This window comes from Medicago sativa, chromosome 8 (genome assembly GCF_051527215.1).
Source record: "Medicago sativa cultivar Bolivia chromosome 8, Bolivia_mono, whole genome shotgun sequence".
In the NCBI taxonomy this organism is placed as follows: domain Eukaryota; kingdom Viridiplantae; phylum Streptophyta; class Magnoliopsida; order Fabales; family Fabaceae; genus Medicago; species Medicago sativa.
Window position 1 is genome coordinate 20,267,344 of NC_140756.1, and position 16,669 is coordinate 20,284,012.

Sequence of the window (16,669 nt, forward strand, 5' to 3'; positions counted from 1 at the left end):
TAAATTTTCTAATGGGCAATATTTGAGACTGAAAGTCTCTCTCAGTGATTGTCACCTTAATTTATTATGTCAGTTTATTTTCAACTTTATTGATATAAACCTTTTGTGACATCTGAAGGATACTTTGAGAGTAATCTCTAAGTATCTAAAACATAATACAAAAGAAGTGTCCCCAAGATCTTTCATCGCTAAACTTTTGTTAGAGATTTCCTTGGTCTCACATAACAAATATATATCATAGTTGACTAAATAAAATAAAATCGACACATTTAAACTCAAAATATAAATTTACTCCCACTGAGCTTTCTAAATCCACAGTTCTCCATAATATTATCTCAAAACCAAATGAGACAATTACTTAATGAGAATTTATGGTAACACTAAAGAGACAAATTTCTTAACTTATAAGTGGATTTCATGACTTTGCAAACCATCTACTTTGTATCCATTGACACAAAAGTTTTCTTCAGTTGCACCATATTGTATCATTAATGTTGCCATTAAGAAACGCTGTATTGCCATCCATCTTATGTAGCTATAATAAGCAAACTAGTATCATGACTGTCCTAATAGAGTCTTTTGATTAAACCAAATAGAATTTCTCTTTTCAGTCAATTCTTTATGACACTAGAAGCCCTAGTTCTTGAGGGTGTTGAGTTTGAACTATATGAATTAATTTCTTAACTTGATTGAGAGGAAGAACAATAATGTCCTTATGAGGATCCAAAAATACTATAATAGTAACTACATGAATTAGTTTAGAACTAATTCTTCCTCATTCAATTTTGTTCTATTACCATATCTCTCCCCCAAACTCAATATCCTCAAGAAAATTTAACAATTTATGTCTCAAAATTTCCTTAATTTGTGGGACGAAAAATTTATAGTATTCAAAACCTTAAACAATATAGAATGTCACAATCATAACTGAATCGACTCTAATAATTGAACTTAAAAGACACATTGAATCATCATTTGAAAATAAAACTCAAAATATCTTGATTTATTCAAAGAGAAATTAAAACAAAAATTAATTCAAATAATGATTCACCAAATTGTCTTTTAAATACAAAAATAAGCTAGTAACGACAATCTAAAAATAGTTCAAAGATGAATAAAATAATCTTTATCGACTATGTCCATTCTAAATTGATATATCTTTCAACATCATTGGACATAAATCAGTCAAGACTACCTTTCTTTATTTGCCCTTATCTTTTGAGGTATTTTTCTGAATGAGCACCATTTTATTTTCTCTTGCTTCAACCTTTTCTTATTTGCACACTTTATGAACTGATCATTTAAATGATCGCTTCAATCTTTTCTTATTTGCACACTTTATGAATTGATCATTTAAATGATCATTTCTAACTGTAACAGTTATAAACTTAATTGTGCAAATAAAATACTATATACTGAATTCTCGAACAAGTCATATGATAGTCGAAATTACTGAATTTTCGAACAAGTCATGTGATAGTCGAAATTATAGTGTCCTAGCAAGATTAAATATTTACATAATGTGCTCCTAACATTTTCTTTGCCTAATAATCTTAATGAAATACTCACTCTCCAACGAGAGCTTGTCTTTCTCTATATTGCTTTTGAAACCACCTTAGTTTAAGCAAAGAAAATATGACAAAAATTTGTCATCTTAAACAACACCTCTAATACATATGATATTTCAGCTTTATGATCTCACGTGACCTATGAGATTTGGTGTATACTCACTTGTCAAACTTAATTCTCACATTAGTTGCTGAATTTGTGAGAGAATGTGAGTTTCACCACCCTTATCTAAGGTCAAGATCCAAGAACAATATTAATATTATTCTAAAATTTCTAAAAGGTAAAACTTTTAAGAGTTGAAAAATAAAATTTCAACTTAAATTAGCAGATACATTAAACTATATTAGCTTAAAGAGAACAAGCGTAGCAAAAGCATTCACTAAAATACCTAATGCATCATCAATATCAAGTCTTTAAACAATAATATCAATTGCTAGTGGTATTTTATAGCAATGATCAAACAATGACAATTTACTTTGACAAAGAATAAATTCTTATAATTGTCGTGTGTTTACCATCACAAGTGTAGATGTAAACTGTTAAATACTTAAATGAGTTTACATTCACACAACATTAGTAGACATGTCAAAATTAATTAATTATAAGACATGCATAATTTATCTTTATTTGTAAATTAAAAGACAAAAACAAGATACCAAGCGCACCATTAAAACACAATCTTTTGACTGCTAAGAATTAATTGCAAGCGGTTCTCTCAGTGCAACAATCAAATATTGGTAATAAGTCCTGTCAGATAATGGGTGCCTTTTGACATCCTCATTACCCACATGGAAAAACTTAAGAATTACCACATATTTATCATCACAAGTTGTAAATTAAAAGACCAAAAACAAGATACCAAAGCACCATTAAAACACAATCTTTTGACTGCTAAGAATTAATTGCAAACGGTAATCTCAATGCAATGATCAAATATGGTAATAAGTCCTGTCAGATAATGGGTGCCTTTTGACATCCTCATTATCCACATGGATAAAACTTAAGAAGTCCGGTCAGATAATGAGTGTCTTTTGACATCCTCATTATCCACATGGAAAAACTTAATAATTACCGCATATTTACCATCGCAAGTATGTAATTATCCGCCCAAGCTGTGCCTTCCTTTTGGCCGACTAAAACAGCTCGCATGAACAATTCTATACTACATCTTTTGTAATTCCAATTGAATCAAATCTACGCAACATATGTTACTTTTGCAACTTGTTGTTTCAACCAAAACAACCACAATTACTAGACAATTCAATAAATGAATTTAAATAGGAATGATCTTAATTTTACAATGCAAATGGGAAATATCTTAAATTTACAAGGTACTACCGACATAATGTAGGCCGAATTAGTTCATTATGTTGCTAAGTAACCATAAGGTCACTCGACAACTCTTAAGTGTGAAGACAAATTCATGAATTTGAAAGAAGATAAAAGTCACACATCACACCAATGTGTGTATGTATGGCAATACTTAAGTGTCAAGACAAACTCACAAATTTGAAAGAAGATGCAAGTAACAAATCACACCAATGTGTGTATGACAATACATTTACATATATCGCATAAAAGCAACAACAAATATTGCATGAAATATATTCAAAATGCATGATAAGACAAAATATTATTGTAGAAAACTTAATAACAATAAACTCAAATATCACAATCATGCTATAAACCAAATATTCAATTTTAAATCACAGGAAAATTGAATTTTATATGTACCAAAAATATTCATGCTATAATTGATTCACATATATAAACTGAATGATTCTTTAAACAAAATAAAACATAACTCTAGCACAAATGTTTTCCTAAATAAAGGAAACAAACTTTATATGTATATAAATAAACAAACAAAACTAGAATTACTATTTCCCAAATTTAAAGAATCAAATTCTTACTTTCTGTACTAAAAAATTTTCTTCATACTATTTTGAGATTTATTATTAAAAGACAACATATATATCACAAATATATTTTAACTCTTTATTTGCCTACTTCTCAAAATAAACTTTATGTACAAAATCTTCGTGAATCAAAATTAATTTCAAATAGAAATTAAACTGTAAGATATGATAACGATATTTGAAATTTATTTCAACCAAAAGATTTAATATAAATCAAATCACCAAAATAAAAATAAAATTCAAATCTTTATCAAAATTTCATATTCTTATTTGTTGAGCAACTAAAATAAATTTGCTATAATAATGGCTTTATCAGTATACCAAAATTGTAACTATATGCTAAATAAATTAAGCCAAATGATTTGAAAAACCAAAACAATCACCAAATAAGAATTTATCAACACTTTTCCAGCACTAATTCAATAACCGAATGAAATTCAGGAATTTTATATTGTTATGCGCACACAATTAGTCACCGGATGCACACAGAAAACTATCAATTAATCATGAGATCAAATTAAAATTGCCTTAAAAGCCAATGATACCTTATGATTCCAAAAGAAGAAAAAAAAAACGTAGAAGCCTTTGACAGCAAACATCTCACTGGTTTATAATGAACACTTACACGATTGAAAATCGTAAAATTTCTTTACTCATAAATCACAAATCTCAATCAAACGAGATGTGGTACGCATCGCAAAGCAATTCGAAAAAATAAATTAGCAAAACAAACAAATTGGATGCCGATCAACAACAAAAAAAAGCAAAACCATTGATATCATAAAATCAACACCGATTTAGAAAAGAATTGATTCACATAGCCATCGATAAATAAATAATTAAAATAAACAAAGTAAAGCCATCGATATGAACAGAACATGGCAATATTACTTCTAAATCGAAATCGATGACTAAATATAATAAAGCAAAGCCATTGAAATATACATGTGAATACATGATCCCAATAAATCAAACATGAAGACCGCTCTGATACCACTTGTTGGAAATTATGAATCAATAGCGGAAGCAAACAAAGTATTGAACATGATTATGATCGGATCTACGACATGTTTGATTTATCAAGGATATTAAGAAGTTTTAGGAATACTTGGATAAAGCTTTCATGTAGCCCTCTCGGCAACGGCAATAAGGAGAGAAGGTGATCTGAAACAAACATCAACATCAACACGGTTAGCGGCGGCGGATTTGGTTCTTCCTCAACCGGTACCTTTATGCCTCAAGTTCTCTTCAGATGGGGAGAAGAGAGAGTTCGCCGTGTACGGTATATTGGGGACCATAGCCTCTTTTACATTGGATGACCATTAGGGTTTCCCATTATTCCGTTAATGGGCCATCCGGACATCCACTCATTGAGTCCATATCAACTAATTAAATATTTAATTAATTATCTAATTAGAAATCTAATAGCCTTATTACTTAATTTGATCACTAATCAATTAAGGCTCACAATTGATAAATAGCTAATATAATTATTATTACAATATTTGCCCACATAATGATATTTGAATATTATTAAATAATAAAATATTCCAACAAGAACAACATAATATAAAGCAGAACACATGACAGACTTTTATGGTATTGAATTTTTTTGGTGTTATGCAATTTTTTATGGACCAAAGATTGTTTTGGTATTTTAGACAACTTGTATGTGGTTTAGTGAGGGTCAAGAATTTCAGTTTTTGTCATGTCACTTGTCACCAGTTTGTCTTGACTCAAAAACAGTTTTATAAATAAAACACTGTACAACTAGAGTTGCCCCCTCATGTCCTCGTGAGCTTAGCTCAAATGGTAAGGACAATGCATAATATATGCAAGGTCCGGCGTTCGAACCCCGGACACCACCAAAAGATTTGTCCCCTCACGTCCTTTATTTTTTTAGTAAATCAAACACACCTTATGGGTTGTCTCACCTAAATTGTTTGTTTAATGTCTCGAGTTTGATTGTTAAATTAGGAAATTAAGAAGACTTTTAATGGAAGAAATTTGTTTTTTAGGAATTCATTCTCATCAATTCCACACCTTCAATTTTTCGGTTGCTCCTACAATTCAATACTCCATTCGGTTCTAAATATAAGAATAAGATTCTTTTTTCAAGTTTATTAAATAATAAATGTATCTTATCTATAATATAAACCTAATACATCAATGATTCAATGAATCTGTAAAAAAAAATCTTATATTTATGATTGAAGGGTGTAAAGCAATAAAAACAAATCAACAAAAAGGTCTTTCATAAAGAATAAAAGTAGTTTGAATAACTTTGGTGAAGCGACAAACTATTGTTGAAATTGCAATTGTTCTGCCTTAAAATCGTTGATTTTGGTTTTCCAAATTGTTGTATTTGGATTTCCAAATTGTAGTAAGACCACTCATAATTTAACATTGAAACCAATCAATTATGGTACTATGACCACTCTATTATGATAGTACTGTGACCACTAAAATATGGTGTTACCACCATTCTAATATTTAACATATTCAAATATCATTATGGTATTTCAACCACTCAAATATGGTGCTACCACTATTCTAACCTCTAACTTCTCCAAGAAACGAAGAAGAATATTTTTAAGATTATTCTTAATTTTTGAAGAGATATTGTACCTCAAAGAGGGACTATGATATTAGAAATACTATTTATTCCGAAGGAATATAAATTATTGAAAGGACTATGCTCTTATGACCATTCTCAATTTCGAATGGACATCATATCTAGGAGGGTCCGTGGTATTAAGAACACTCTTAATTCTGAAGGAGACGAAGAGAAAAAAATGCTCGTCAACACAAGTTGAAAATGGAGAGAGAAGAAAAAGATTTGAAGTTTCAGAATACTTTTCGGTGTGTAGAATGAATTATGTAAGTTCTCTATCTATACAAAAAAATCACAACTAATATATGTGAAACTTTGGAAACAAGTAATTTACATATTAGATCTACTATACCCCCACTTCTCCACATTTAAAATGTGTGAGCTCCAACCACTATGCTACTTGACCAAAAATTAGATCTAGTACAAAAATATTTTAAATTGAGTGTCAAAATATATTATATTGAATATAAAGATATATTATATTATGTACCAAATATATTTTAGATCAAGTAACAAATATTATGTATCAAATATATTTTAGATCAAGTAACAAAATTTATTATAAACTGCATACCAAAATATTTTAGATTGTGCATCAAAATATTTCAAATTGCGCTCCAAAATATATTAGCAAAACTTGGTGACTAAGAAAACACTTTCTAATAATGATTAAATTAATTATTTAATTAAACATTTCCAAATAATAAAATATATAAATATATATTTTTCGCTAGTGTTTACTTTATTCGTTCACATAAATATGCACCCTATCATATAAACACTACTAATGTTCTGATCAATCCAATGCAGAACTTCCACTTTTCAATTCACACTATATTATTTCTACCCAATAAGAGAATTTGTGTTTTGTTTTTAACTCATTTTTTACACATGTTCTAACAACTACACACAACTCTATGCAAGGTTTAAATCCATCCGCGATAATCCAAAGCTTAACTATAACCTAAGTAAAATAACTCAAAATAGAACGATCAAAACATATATTTGATATTACGGTGGATATGTCAGTGTCATGACGAACCTTATAAATTTCAAAAAATATTATAGATTTTACATATCGATAAACACACATACCAAGATACCAAACATAAACAAAATTGTTCCCTGTTGAAGAATAACCCAACCCATTCATTCATTCATTCCCAATTTAACGGCAATCATTTTCAAATCCATTACGTATTATTTTCATCGTTTTTATTATTTGATTCAATTATTACTAATTTATTTTGAACTTTTCCCTTTTTTAGCAAATTTTAATTTTTTCACTTTTCCCTCTCTCAAAAAATTAACTCAGCGCCAGGTTTCAAAATTTCCCTCATTTTCTCACTTCTTTTTCTCGAGAAACTCCACCCAGAAAATCACAGAGAAAAATCACACCTCAACCCATGGTCGACGATGGCGAATTCTCCGGCACCATTTGTTCAATCTGCTACGAATCTCTCAACCCCGTTAACGAAGATCTTCAATGCGTATCAATCTGCGGTCACGTCTTTCATGAACTCTGGTAAATCTCTAACAACCCTCTTCAATTTTCTCACGTTAATCGAACCTTAAACCCTAAAAGTTTCGTTTTTTACCATTTTGTCTTGTTGGGTTTGTTCGATTTTGTGTCTTTATCACCTACACTTCTGGTGAAAGGTGTGTTTGGTGTTCGACATGTGTTCGTTGTTGGGAATTGGGCTCCCTTCCTCGTGACCTCAAAGTTTCGTTCTTTATCAATTTGGCTATGTGGATTTGTTTGATTTTGTGTTTTTTTTTTTCGGATAAAAAAATGTGGGTTTGTTTCATTGTGTTTTTTTTTTTGATAAAAAAGTGTGTGTTGGTTTAACTGTGTTTTTTGAGGATAAAAAAAATGTGGGTTTGTTTGATTTTGTGTTTTTTGAGGATACAAAAATGTGTGTTTGCTTGATTTTGTGTTTTTTTTTTTGTTTGATTTTGTGTTGTACTGTGTAGTTTGCAGCAATGGTTTGAGTACTGTAAGACACCGAAGAAGCATACTTGTCCCATTTGCAAGCAAGGATGTAAGGCAAAAGATGCGTGTCGGCTTTATTTTCAATCAATTGGAGATGTGAAGGAAGGTGTTGTTACTCAGAAGAATGTTGGTGTTGAAGAAGATGCTGGTGTTTTGAGGAAGGAAGTTAAGAGATTGGAGGGGAAAGTTTCGGGGCTTAGTACGGTTTTAGAGAAACAAACAAAGGAGTTAGATGAACTTAAAGATGAGGTATTTTCCAATTTCCTCTAATTTATTTAAATTTAGCTTAATTTGTTGGATAAATTGGGTGGTTTTGTTGATTTATTTTTAATCGCTGATAAATTTGGGATGGAAAAGGCACGCGAAGATTTATGTTTTGTTTGAAAAGGGAATGATTATTTCTAATATTTCTGCGAGAATAATTTTTACTATAACTGAGTTAATGCTGAGTATGGTTCATATTCGATAAGCGGGAAGATGCTACATGAGAGCACTTGCCCTTTGAGGCTGGTCCATTCATATCGTTGGTTATGATTTACAAATAGGAGAGTTTGGGGGTGAAGCCTTCTTTGGTACCAATTTAAGGATAAACTTTTAAATTAGACTGTATTCTGTAACCTCAAGTATTGCATAATAAAAACTATAACGATTAGTCGAACATTGTGATCAATCTTTTTATTTGTTATGTGTTTATTATCTGTCTACGTTATAGTTGGGTTTGTTGTTCTAGCAAGTACCCTAAATGCTTAAATTGCTTACGATTCAAATGTAGAAAGAAATACCCTAGAGCCCTTTGATAAGATGCTAAGGGTCAACCAGTGGTCTTGAGTCGAAATCCAACCCTGGCATGCAGCAGCGTTAAAACGTTTGTTGTTAAGCTTTGCTGTCCATCTGACCTTACCTGATTCGAGAAATTAGTGTCTACAATTGTCCTTGGGAGATATTCCATTCACACCGAAAAAAGTTATAGAGAGAAGTTCAAGAATCGTGCTTTTTCTTGTAACTTGTTATTTTAAGTTTTGATTGAACAAATTAGTAAAACCTCAAGATGTTGATGCTTGAGCTTTGGACTAACATGAATGAGAGGGTTAATAAGTGACGAGAGTCAAACTGGTTCCACGTAATTCTTTTCAATAAAATGTACATCTTTACATTCAAATTGATTATTAGTTGATATCATCAAATAATAAGTCCCAGCAACAAAATTACTTGGTATTCTATTTCCATAGATGTTTTCATACTTCTTTCAAATAACAATAGTGATTGAATATGAAAATGTCTTTCATTTAGTAATCTATTTTAAAAATAATACTTTTGGTAACGGTATTCCTTCAGCTTTGTACTTGCAAGGAGCAGAAAAAGATAGAAATAGCATCAAAGATTGAAGCCTTGAAGCAAAAACAATCCATACAATTCCAGCTTCATGTGAAATCAGAGGTAAATTATTCTGTAACCTTCCGTTCATTTGTGCTAAAATGATTGTTTACAGCTCAAATCAACTTCAATTGATTTCATGCTGAATTAGGAGCTTGAGAAGTCAAATTTGGAACGTTTTAAATTGCAAGAGAGAAATATGGCTTTGGCTAAAGAACTTGCAGCATTAAAATTGTGAGTGGAGCAGCATTATGATTGAGTATCTATACTTTGTTTATGATATAATATTTTTCATATTTTTTCTACTTTTTGCTTGCACTGTAGAGTCTCTGATCTGGACATTGGCGAAGATGAGGTTTTGAAGCTTGCCACTTTGGGTAATGGGACCAACAGTAAAGAAACAGTCGACACATTAACAAGATCTCTTGTCCTGCGGAACAGGTTAATCTTCCAAATCTTGATTTATTCACAAAAAGCTAATTTGAAAAGTTATTTGGACTATAGTTTCGTATGTGTTATGAGCTGGAATTTATTTAGACCTGGCCGACGATCTGCCATGCTTGAGGTTTGGTGTTTGTGTGAAATTTAGATAGATCAGGTTTTCTCCTTGGTCCCCTTTCCCCTTATACCCGCTCATTCTCAATAATAGGAGAATGGACTGGGTACACAGAGTATGAGCCAAGTACAATGGAACACCGTAGATGCATGTTTACTCGGTCAGTATGGCCCGAGGTGAGTACAATTTTATAATGGTCCACAGCCTCCCAAGCATAAGGCTGTAAGGGTTAAGTGCTTAAGGAATTTTTCCAATTTAGATATATGAACCGCAAACTTTATGATGGTCCGACATGGTTTTTAAAACAAGAACTGTTTTATTTTTGGGATTTTGCCTGTAGTACTATTCTGTATGTTGAAGCCACAGTTCAAATTTAGCCCTTCAAATTGAAATTTGTTGGCTTAAAATTTTCTATGCTTTTCTCGGAATTTAAATTGTGGTTGCATCTATTTTGGCAGGAGTTACAAAGAGTTAATGACCAAGTGTAATCTTCTGGGTAGAGGTGAGGCTCGTTATAGTAAAAAGCTTGAGAAGGCTAATGAGAAGATTATTAAACTGAAGGTAAGCACATGATGTGAAATAAATGCCACTCCCTCTTTCTCATATTAAGTGTCCTGTTTGAAATATTTATTTGTCTTATTATTGGTTACTTTAAAATACCATGTACGATTTACTTTTTTTTTTAATGATACTGTTATTTATCTGCATCTTAACTAAGCTTATATTAATTAATTAGTCTTTCTACTTAGTTACTCCGTTAACTACTACATCAGTAGGGTATTTCAGGCAAGTAGGAAAGTTTCATCGTATGAATCAATATATTCAACGATTTTCTTAAGAGCTGTGCATAATCTTAAACTAGCGATAAAGGGAGTAGTTGATGATTTCATTATTTTGCAGATTTGTATGGATTATTAACTCTTAGACTTTTGTTGACATTGTTAGGCAAGGCTACAAGAACTGGAGACAACAATGGAAGTAAAAGAGAATGAATATTTGAAGCATCTAAAAGTTGCCAAGAATATTGAAAAGAAAATCAATTCTAATTCTGATGTATTGATGGCTAACACATTTTCTTCAAAAGAGCAAAACAAACAAAGCACAACACCCAGATCTGGAATGGATTTGAATAAGAATGACACCAACAAATCTTTACAATCTTTGAAGATAGAGAACTCCAAAACAGCAAACAATAATGATGTGAATATTAGCAACGGAAGGAAAACTACCTTATCTCTTGATGAAGATATAGATTGCATCATTCTTGATGAAGAAGAATACAAAGATCGTGACAAGAATGATCTAGGAAAGCCAGAAGCAGCATCTGCCACAAAGACTAAAACGTCATTGCAAGGAATATGTAATTTGGCCGAGTCTTCAAGATTTGATATTGACACTGAAATGGCTGCCGTTACTGCTGGTACTACGAATGAAGACGTGACTCTACAAGCCAATGCTAAACAAGCTCAACCCATGGTTAACATTAGAAAGGAGTCACCTTTAACAACTTCAAGTTCAGGTACGCTGCGAGTTGACTTTTAAAATGGGCATATTTTTCTTACACCTTTTATAATACATACTGTGTAGAGTTTGACATCGTTTAGATAAACAACTTAATTCAACGCTTATAAGTTATAACACAAGCACTTATTATACTACTGTTTATGTATAAGTTATTTCTATTACAAAAGATAAAATAAAGGAACTATTTCATTTAGTTATCATGGGGAGCTTATATAAGTTGAAAACAACTTACGAACATGTCATAAACTGTTTTCCAAAGTTCTCCTTAACTCTCAGAAGTGCTTATACAGGTAGATAAACTCAAATAATTCAATCCAAGTAGGCATTTTGTTGTGAAACGCTGAATTAAACTTAAAATTGAATTTCTTTCATTCTCCTTAATCTCCAGTGGACATCTGCTTTTCTGGTGGATTGCTTGGTCCTGATGGAACTCAACGATTCTTGGGTAAATGGTGCAAGCGTGGACAAAATGGTGAATCAACATCCACAAAAGGGAATTTGATATCTGTAGGAGCTGATGGTAGAGGTGGCACAGTCAAAGTTCTAAGAAATCCAAGCCAAGCCTTCTCGGTGAGTTGTGTACTTTTGTTGAAGAGTTCAATTTTAAAGCAATGCAATTCTATAGATGTTCTATATCTTATCCACACTTCCTTGATTTGTTTGAAATTAGATTAGATGTACCATCTTCCCGTGATCATGTATATTCTCTTCTATAAGAGTTAATCAATCAATATATAGTTTTGTTACTGTAGAATTTGAAGATTCATCCCCCACAGTTTTTATTACTTTTCTCTTTTATTGATCTACCTTTGCAACTATCATTTTTGTCATGATCTACACTCTTAAAGTTTGTTGACCTACTTTTTTTCATCTTTCATTTATAATAGACACATGAAAGTTTCTCCCTAACCTTATTTCTACCAGCTGAAATGTCAGTTAATCAGATTAAAATTGGTAGTTACTTTTGGAGTTCCCTTTATACTGTGGTAGCAGTAGTATCTGCACTATATTGTTAAGCTGTTAAATCTTTATTGGCTGTATTTTCTGGTCTTCAAATACTCCATAAGGGCTTATTTGCGCATTCATTTGCTTAGATCTGTAACTGAGTTCAGAAGTTTGTGTTTTGCAGGATGGTAAGGAAACTTCAGTAGCTTCAAAAAGGTTGAAGCTTGGACCTAATAAAGCTAGTTCGCAATCCCGGGGATGCCTGCAGATGGAACACTTTTTTGGAAGGGTCAGTCAGTAATTTTTTGTTCTGTGTTTTGGCCTTGTGATGTCTTTGTTGCGAAGACCAAAGGAATGCATCCAATGTCAAGGACAACAGTAGAAGATTGTATATCTTTTGTTTTTTGTTTTAGAAAGTTTTCATAAGTTTGGATCCAAAACTTCTTTTCATAAACTAAATTGATTCATTTGATTCAGGATCTAACCAAATAGCAAAATGTTTTTATTTTTTATTTTTGGACTGCTGCTTTTAGGTTCTATCTTTGACCAAATTTTGGCAACAATGGTATTTAAATTAGCCTATATCTATGTAAACATGTTTATTGTGAAGATAGGCTGGCCTCCCAAGATTCTTTAAGAACTTTTGTTATATGAATTCACATTTCTACGCACCAAAGTATGTTCATATTAATACAGGATCATCATTATAAAGATTTGGATTGCATGTAGTCACAACCTCATGCAAATTAGTGGCCGTTGGACTGCGATCAAATGACTTAAAAACAAGACGATTTTGGTCTAACTACCACCGATGTGTTGACTTAATAGGTAAAATTGTGACTGCTATATCTAGCAGCAGCAGCAGCAGTTTATTGAACTAATGTCAGAAAAGTAGTTTATATATATCCACCTAGAATGTTTTACATTGCAACAACAATTTAAGGTGAAAAATGTTTGACGGTACGACAAAGTAACAAGCACAAATAAACTCGAAATATCTCAAACTGTTGGATGAAAATAGAATACAATTTTTTTACAGAAATACAAAGCAAACTTATTTATACAATTTTTTTTAAGAGGAATAAAATGAAAAACTAAGACATTTGAAGAGATCAAAATCATATTAACCCAAAAAGAAAATACTCCAAAAAAATTAAAAATGATGCTTTATAAACCTTATTTTCTTACATGTTACATGAACCCTCTCTTTTAAAACTCAGTTCAATAATGCATGTTGTCAGTATAGTCAGTTGCATATGCTGCTAACTTCGACTGTGATTTCCTTGATTAATAAGGTCAGTTCGGAGTTTCTTTCTTTAATTTTGTCTTTGATTTGTTGTACTCGAAGTTTTGTTTGTTTTATCTTATTGAATTCATTGTTTGGTTTCTATTGTTTTTGCATAAGATTTATAGTGATAAGAAAGTATTGAATCTCATTTTTGTATGTGATGTAGAAACAGATAGAGTAGTGTATGCTTGGGTGGAAAAATATTTCACTCATGTCTTGTTTAGTGTTCTAACGTTACCATTAGCAACAATAGCTACACTTGTCGAACAACCTTGTTAAGAATTGGTGGTCTTAATATACTTCAATACCTTGGAATCCACTTTTTAATAAAGCATAACAGAACACTTTGATTTGTAGATATTTATTACAGCCTTGCGACACTAGAGTAAACATTTTTTAACACAGTGCCACCAAAATCAATAAATTCTGTAACAGCTGTCACTTTAAATGGCCAAAACTACCTTCAAATGTGTATGAGAAACTTACATAGGAAGATAACAAATTTGCTAAACCAGAATGAAATATATGAACCAACTCACTTAAGAGCTTACGAGACGGGAGCAATTCAGACGAACCTGACCTTGATTTCCAGTCAAAACATCAAGGTTAGACAATTTCAACATAACCCTTGCAAAATCCATACGAAAGGTTGATCCGTCATCTGAAGCATAAGCAGAAACCAATCTGGCAGTCTTCTCTTGAGCCATCAGCTGTTGATCAGCAAACAATAACCCTCTTCCTCTCAACAAAGTCTGATAGTAGTGAGTGTCAAAAGATGCTCCAGATGGAACTGCAGATGACAATGCTTGCATGTATGACATCCCTTTGTTACTAGAGTGATGAACATTCATTGGCTTTGAAACTGTAAACGTCGAAAACCTGCCATTTTTGCTGATATTATTCTTACTGTTGTCAGGACAGTTTTGCCTCATCTGACTGAGGAAATCAAGAGGTATGCTTGGGTCTGGTTGCCCTGTTCCTTGAAAGTCGTACAGCCTTTGCTGAATGAAATCGCAACCGATTTTTCCAATGTTGTGTCCTCCTTTAGATTATAAAAAAACCAACAGATCTCATTAGTCAAATTGAAGGTTTTAAAAAACGTGTGAGATCACAATCTCAGTTACGACATCAGGGTTTTTGATGTCTTTGTGACCATAGTTGAGGCTGCATTAGGCTCAACAGTTCGCAATGCAGCCACGGAATATACCTTATCATATTATATTCATAAATGCATAAGTGTAAAGTAATTTACCAAGTAGGCTGACTGTTTCCCGTGCGTTGAAACCTCTCAGATTGAAGAGGTGCAGTGTGCGGGTAATGTTATCGTCAGGCCTTGGAATTTGATCAATTGCCTCATGGAAAAACGATTGCAGGCTATCTCGTCTGCCTGTTAAAACTGGATAGAAAGACTCACCACCCTGCAATAGCCATGTCCATAAATAGGTGCAAAAATTATTAACTTACTAAAACATTGCTATAAATTCCCAACATAAACCATATCAAAGTAGTCACAAAATAGCATTTAAAGCGAAAATGCATCAGAATTAAGAGCTTTTAACAGAAGAAATATGCTATAAACTTATAGGTGTTAGAAACAAACCAAAAGAACGGAATCTCTTGCGGCAAGAGCAAGTATGTCAGCACAAAACACAACGCCGTCGCCGGGACATGCTGGTTCCACCTCCTCCTTAATCAAGTCAACTTTGTCAAAGCCTTTCAATGTTTGATTTGGAATAGCCTGCTTATCATAGGAACTGTTTCTATCACCATTGTCCTCCAATAGCAAGGAAGCATCACAACCCTGATTACACCATAAGTAGTTAGAACAGCAAATCAAAATCATTATCAAAGCAAGAAGATGCTTTTGTAAAGATAGATAGCATTAAAGAACAATGAAAAAAAACAAAAACACCCAATTTTCACAGAAAATAAAGAATTAAAGAACAATGAAACTAGGAAGGAACTCACTAGGGTATCCTTGTATTTACTAATCATGATATTAATCTTCTTAGGGGCAATTCTTCTTCTAGCACCTTTGTTTTCATTATTAAAATTCAAACCCGCAAAAAAATAAAATAATGGACTCAATAAATCAAAATAATGGATTGATGAGTTACTAAGTTATTACTGCGAGTTGTCAAATATGTTTCGCTGATAGTATAAAAGTTTTTAAATTTTATTAATTATTTTTGGCAAAATTACTTCATAGTTCTTTGTCTTATTTATTTGTAATACTTGAATCATTTGTTTTTATTTTTATAATAAATAGCATATAGCATTTGATTAATTAGAATATCGCGAATACACGTAGGAATATCATTGAAAATGCGGAAACTAACTAAAAATAAGGCCGCCTTTGCTAACACATGAGCAACGTCATTGACTTATCTCCTAAAAAGTTCAATCTTAGATTTTACAACGGACAAGATCATATCTCCGGGCTCGGATAACATCATTAAAATCCGACACCTCTAGACTCCTATTGTGGAATTGATCAGCCACACACTTTGAATCCAATTCAGAATCCACATTCTCAAGCTGCAAAATCTACTACATGTCAATATCAACCTTGTTGTGAAGCTCCGAAAAGGCTGCATCCACATTGCATTTGTAGAGTCCTAGATGAGGTTTTGTCCATCACAGAATTGGGGTTAAGTTGCTGCTGCGAACTTCTGCCCAGTGTTGCAGATGTTTGAGAGCACATGCAGACACAGTAGCAGATGTATCTACATTACCAAATCTTGTTCATATAACCGTTTTGTAACCAATAAGTAACTTTGACAATTATTAAGTTACATAGTAAGAAATTCCTTGCACAAGAAGTTATTGTAACTAGTTTCAAATTTAATCCATTCTAGCTGATAATTCACTTATACTTCAACAAAAT

At 32.1% G+C, this 16,669-nt stretch overlaps 2 protein-coding genes across 2 annotated transcripts; one reads left to right on the forward strand and one right to left on the reverse strand.

Moving 5' to 3' along the window:
- Window positions 1-7,179: 7,179 nt before the first annotated feature.
- Window positions 7,180-13,105, forward strand: LOC146897671 (RING/U-box superfamily protein). Its single transcript, XM_085734389.1, has 9 exons — window positions 7,180-7,627; window positions 8,077-8,344; window positions 9,431-9,532; window positions 9,621-9,703; window positions 9,794-9,910; window positions 10,484-10,586; window positions 10,971-11,544; window positions 11,938-12,119; window positions 12,679-13,105. The coding sequence occupies exons 1-9, from the start codon at window positions 7,509-7,511 to the stop codon at window positions 12,793-12,795; spliced, it is 1,665 nt and encodes a 554-aa protein (XP_085590515.1). The 5' UTR covers window positions 7,180-7,508; the 3' UTR covers window positions 12,796-13,105.
- Window positions 13,106-14,198: 1,093 nt separating this feature from the next.
- Window positions 14,199-15,821, reverse strand: LOC146897672 (putative Peroxidase 48). The gene is made up of 3 exons (XM_085734536.1): window positions 15,383-15,821; window positions 15,035-15,200; window positions 14,199-14,824 (listed from the first exon to the last, which is right to left on the reverse strand). The coding sequence occupies exons 1-3, from the start codon at window positions 15,623-15,625 to the stop codon at window positions 14,322-14,324; spliced, it is 912 nt and encodes a 303-aa protein (XP_085590662.1). The 5' UTR covers window positions 15,626-15,821; the 3' UTR covers window positions 14,199-14,321.
- Between the last annotated feature and the right edge of the window lie 848 nt (window positions 15,822-16,669).

Coding starts and splice junctions, on each gene's coding strand:
- LOC146897671 (XM_085734389.1), top strand. CDS start 7,509: ATGGTCGACGATGGCGAATTCTCCGGCACCATTTGTTCAATCTGCTAC. Junction 9,533..9,620: donor AGCTTCATGTGAAATCAGAG/GTAAATTATTCT, acceptor ATGCTGAATTAG/GAGCTTGAGAAGTCAAATTT. Junction 12,120..12,678: donor ATCCAAGCCAAGCCTTCTCG/GTGAGTTGTGTA, acceptor TGTGTTTTGCAG/GATGGTAAGGAAACTTCAGT.
- LOC146897672 (XM_085734536.1), bottom strand. CDS start 15,625: ATGATTTTGATTTGCTGTTCTAACTACTTATGGTGTAATCAGGGTTGT. Junction 15,201..15,382: donor CAAGAGATTCCGTTCTTTTG/GTTTGTTTCTAA, acceptor TGGCTATTGCAG/GGTGGTGAGTCTTTCTATCC. Junction 14,825..15,034: donor GGAAACAGTCAGCCTACTTG/GTAAATTACTTT, acceptor TATAATCTAAAG/GAGGACACAACATTGGAAAA.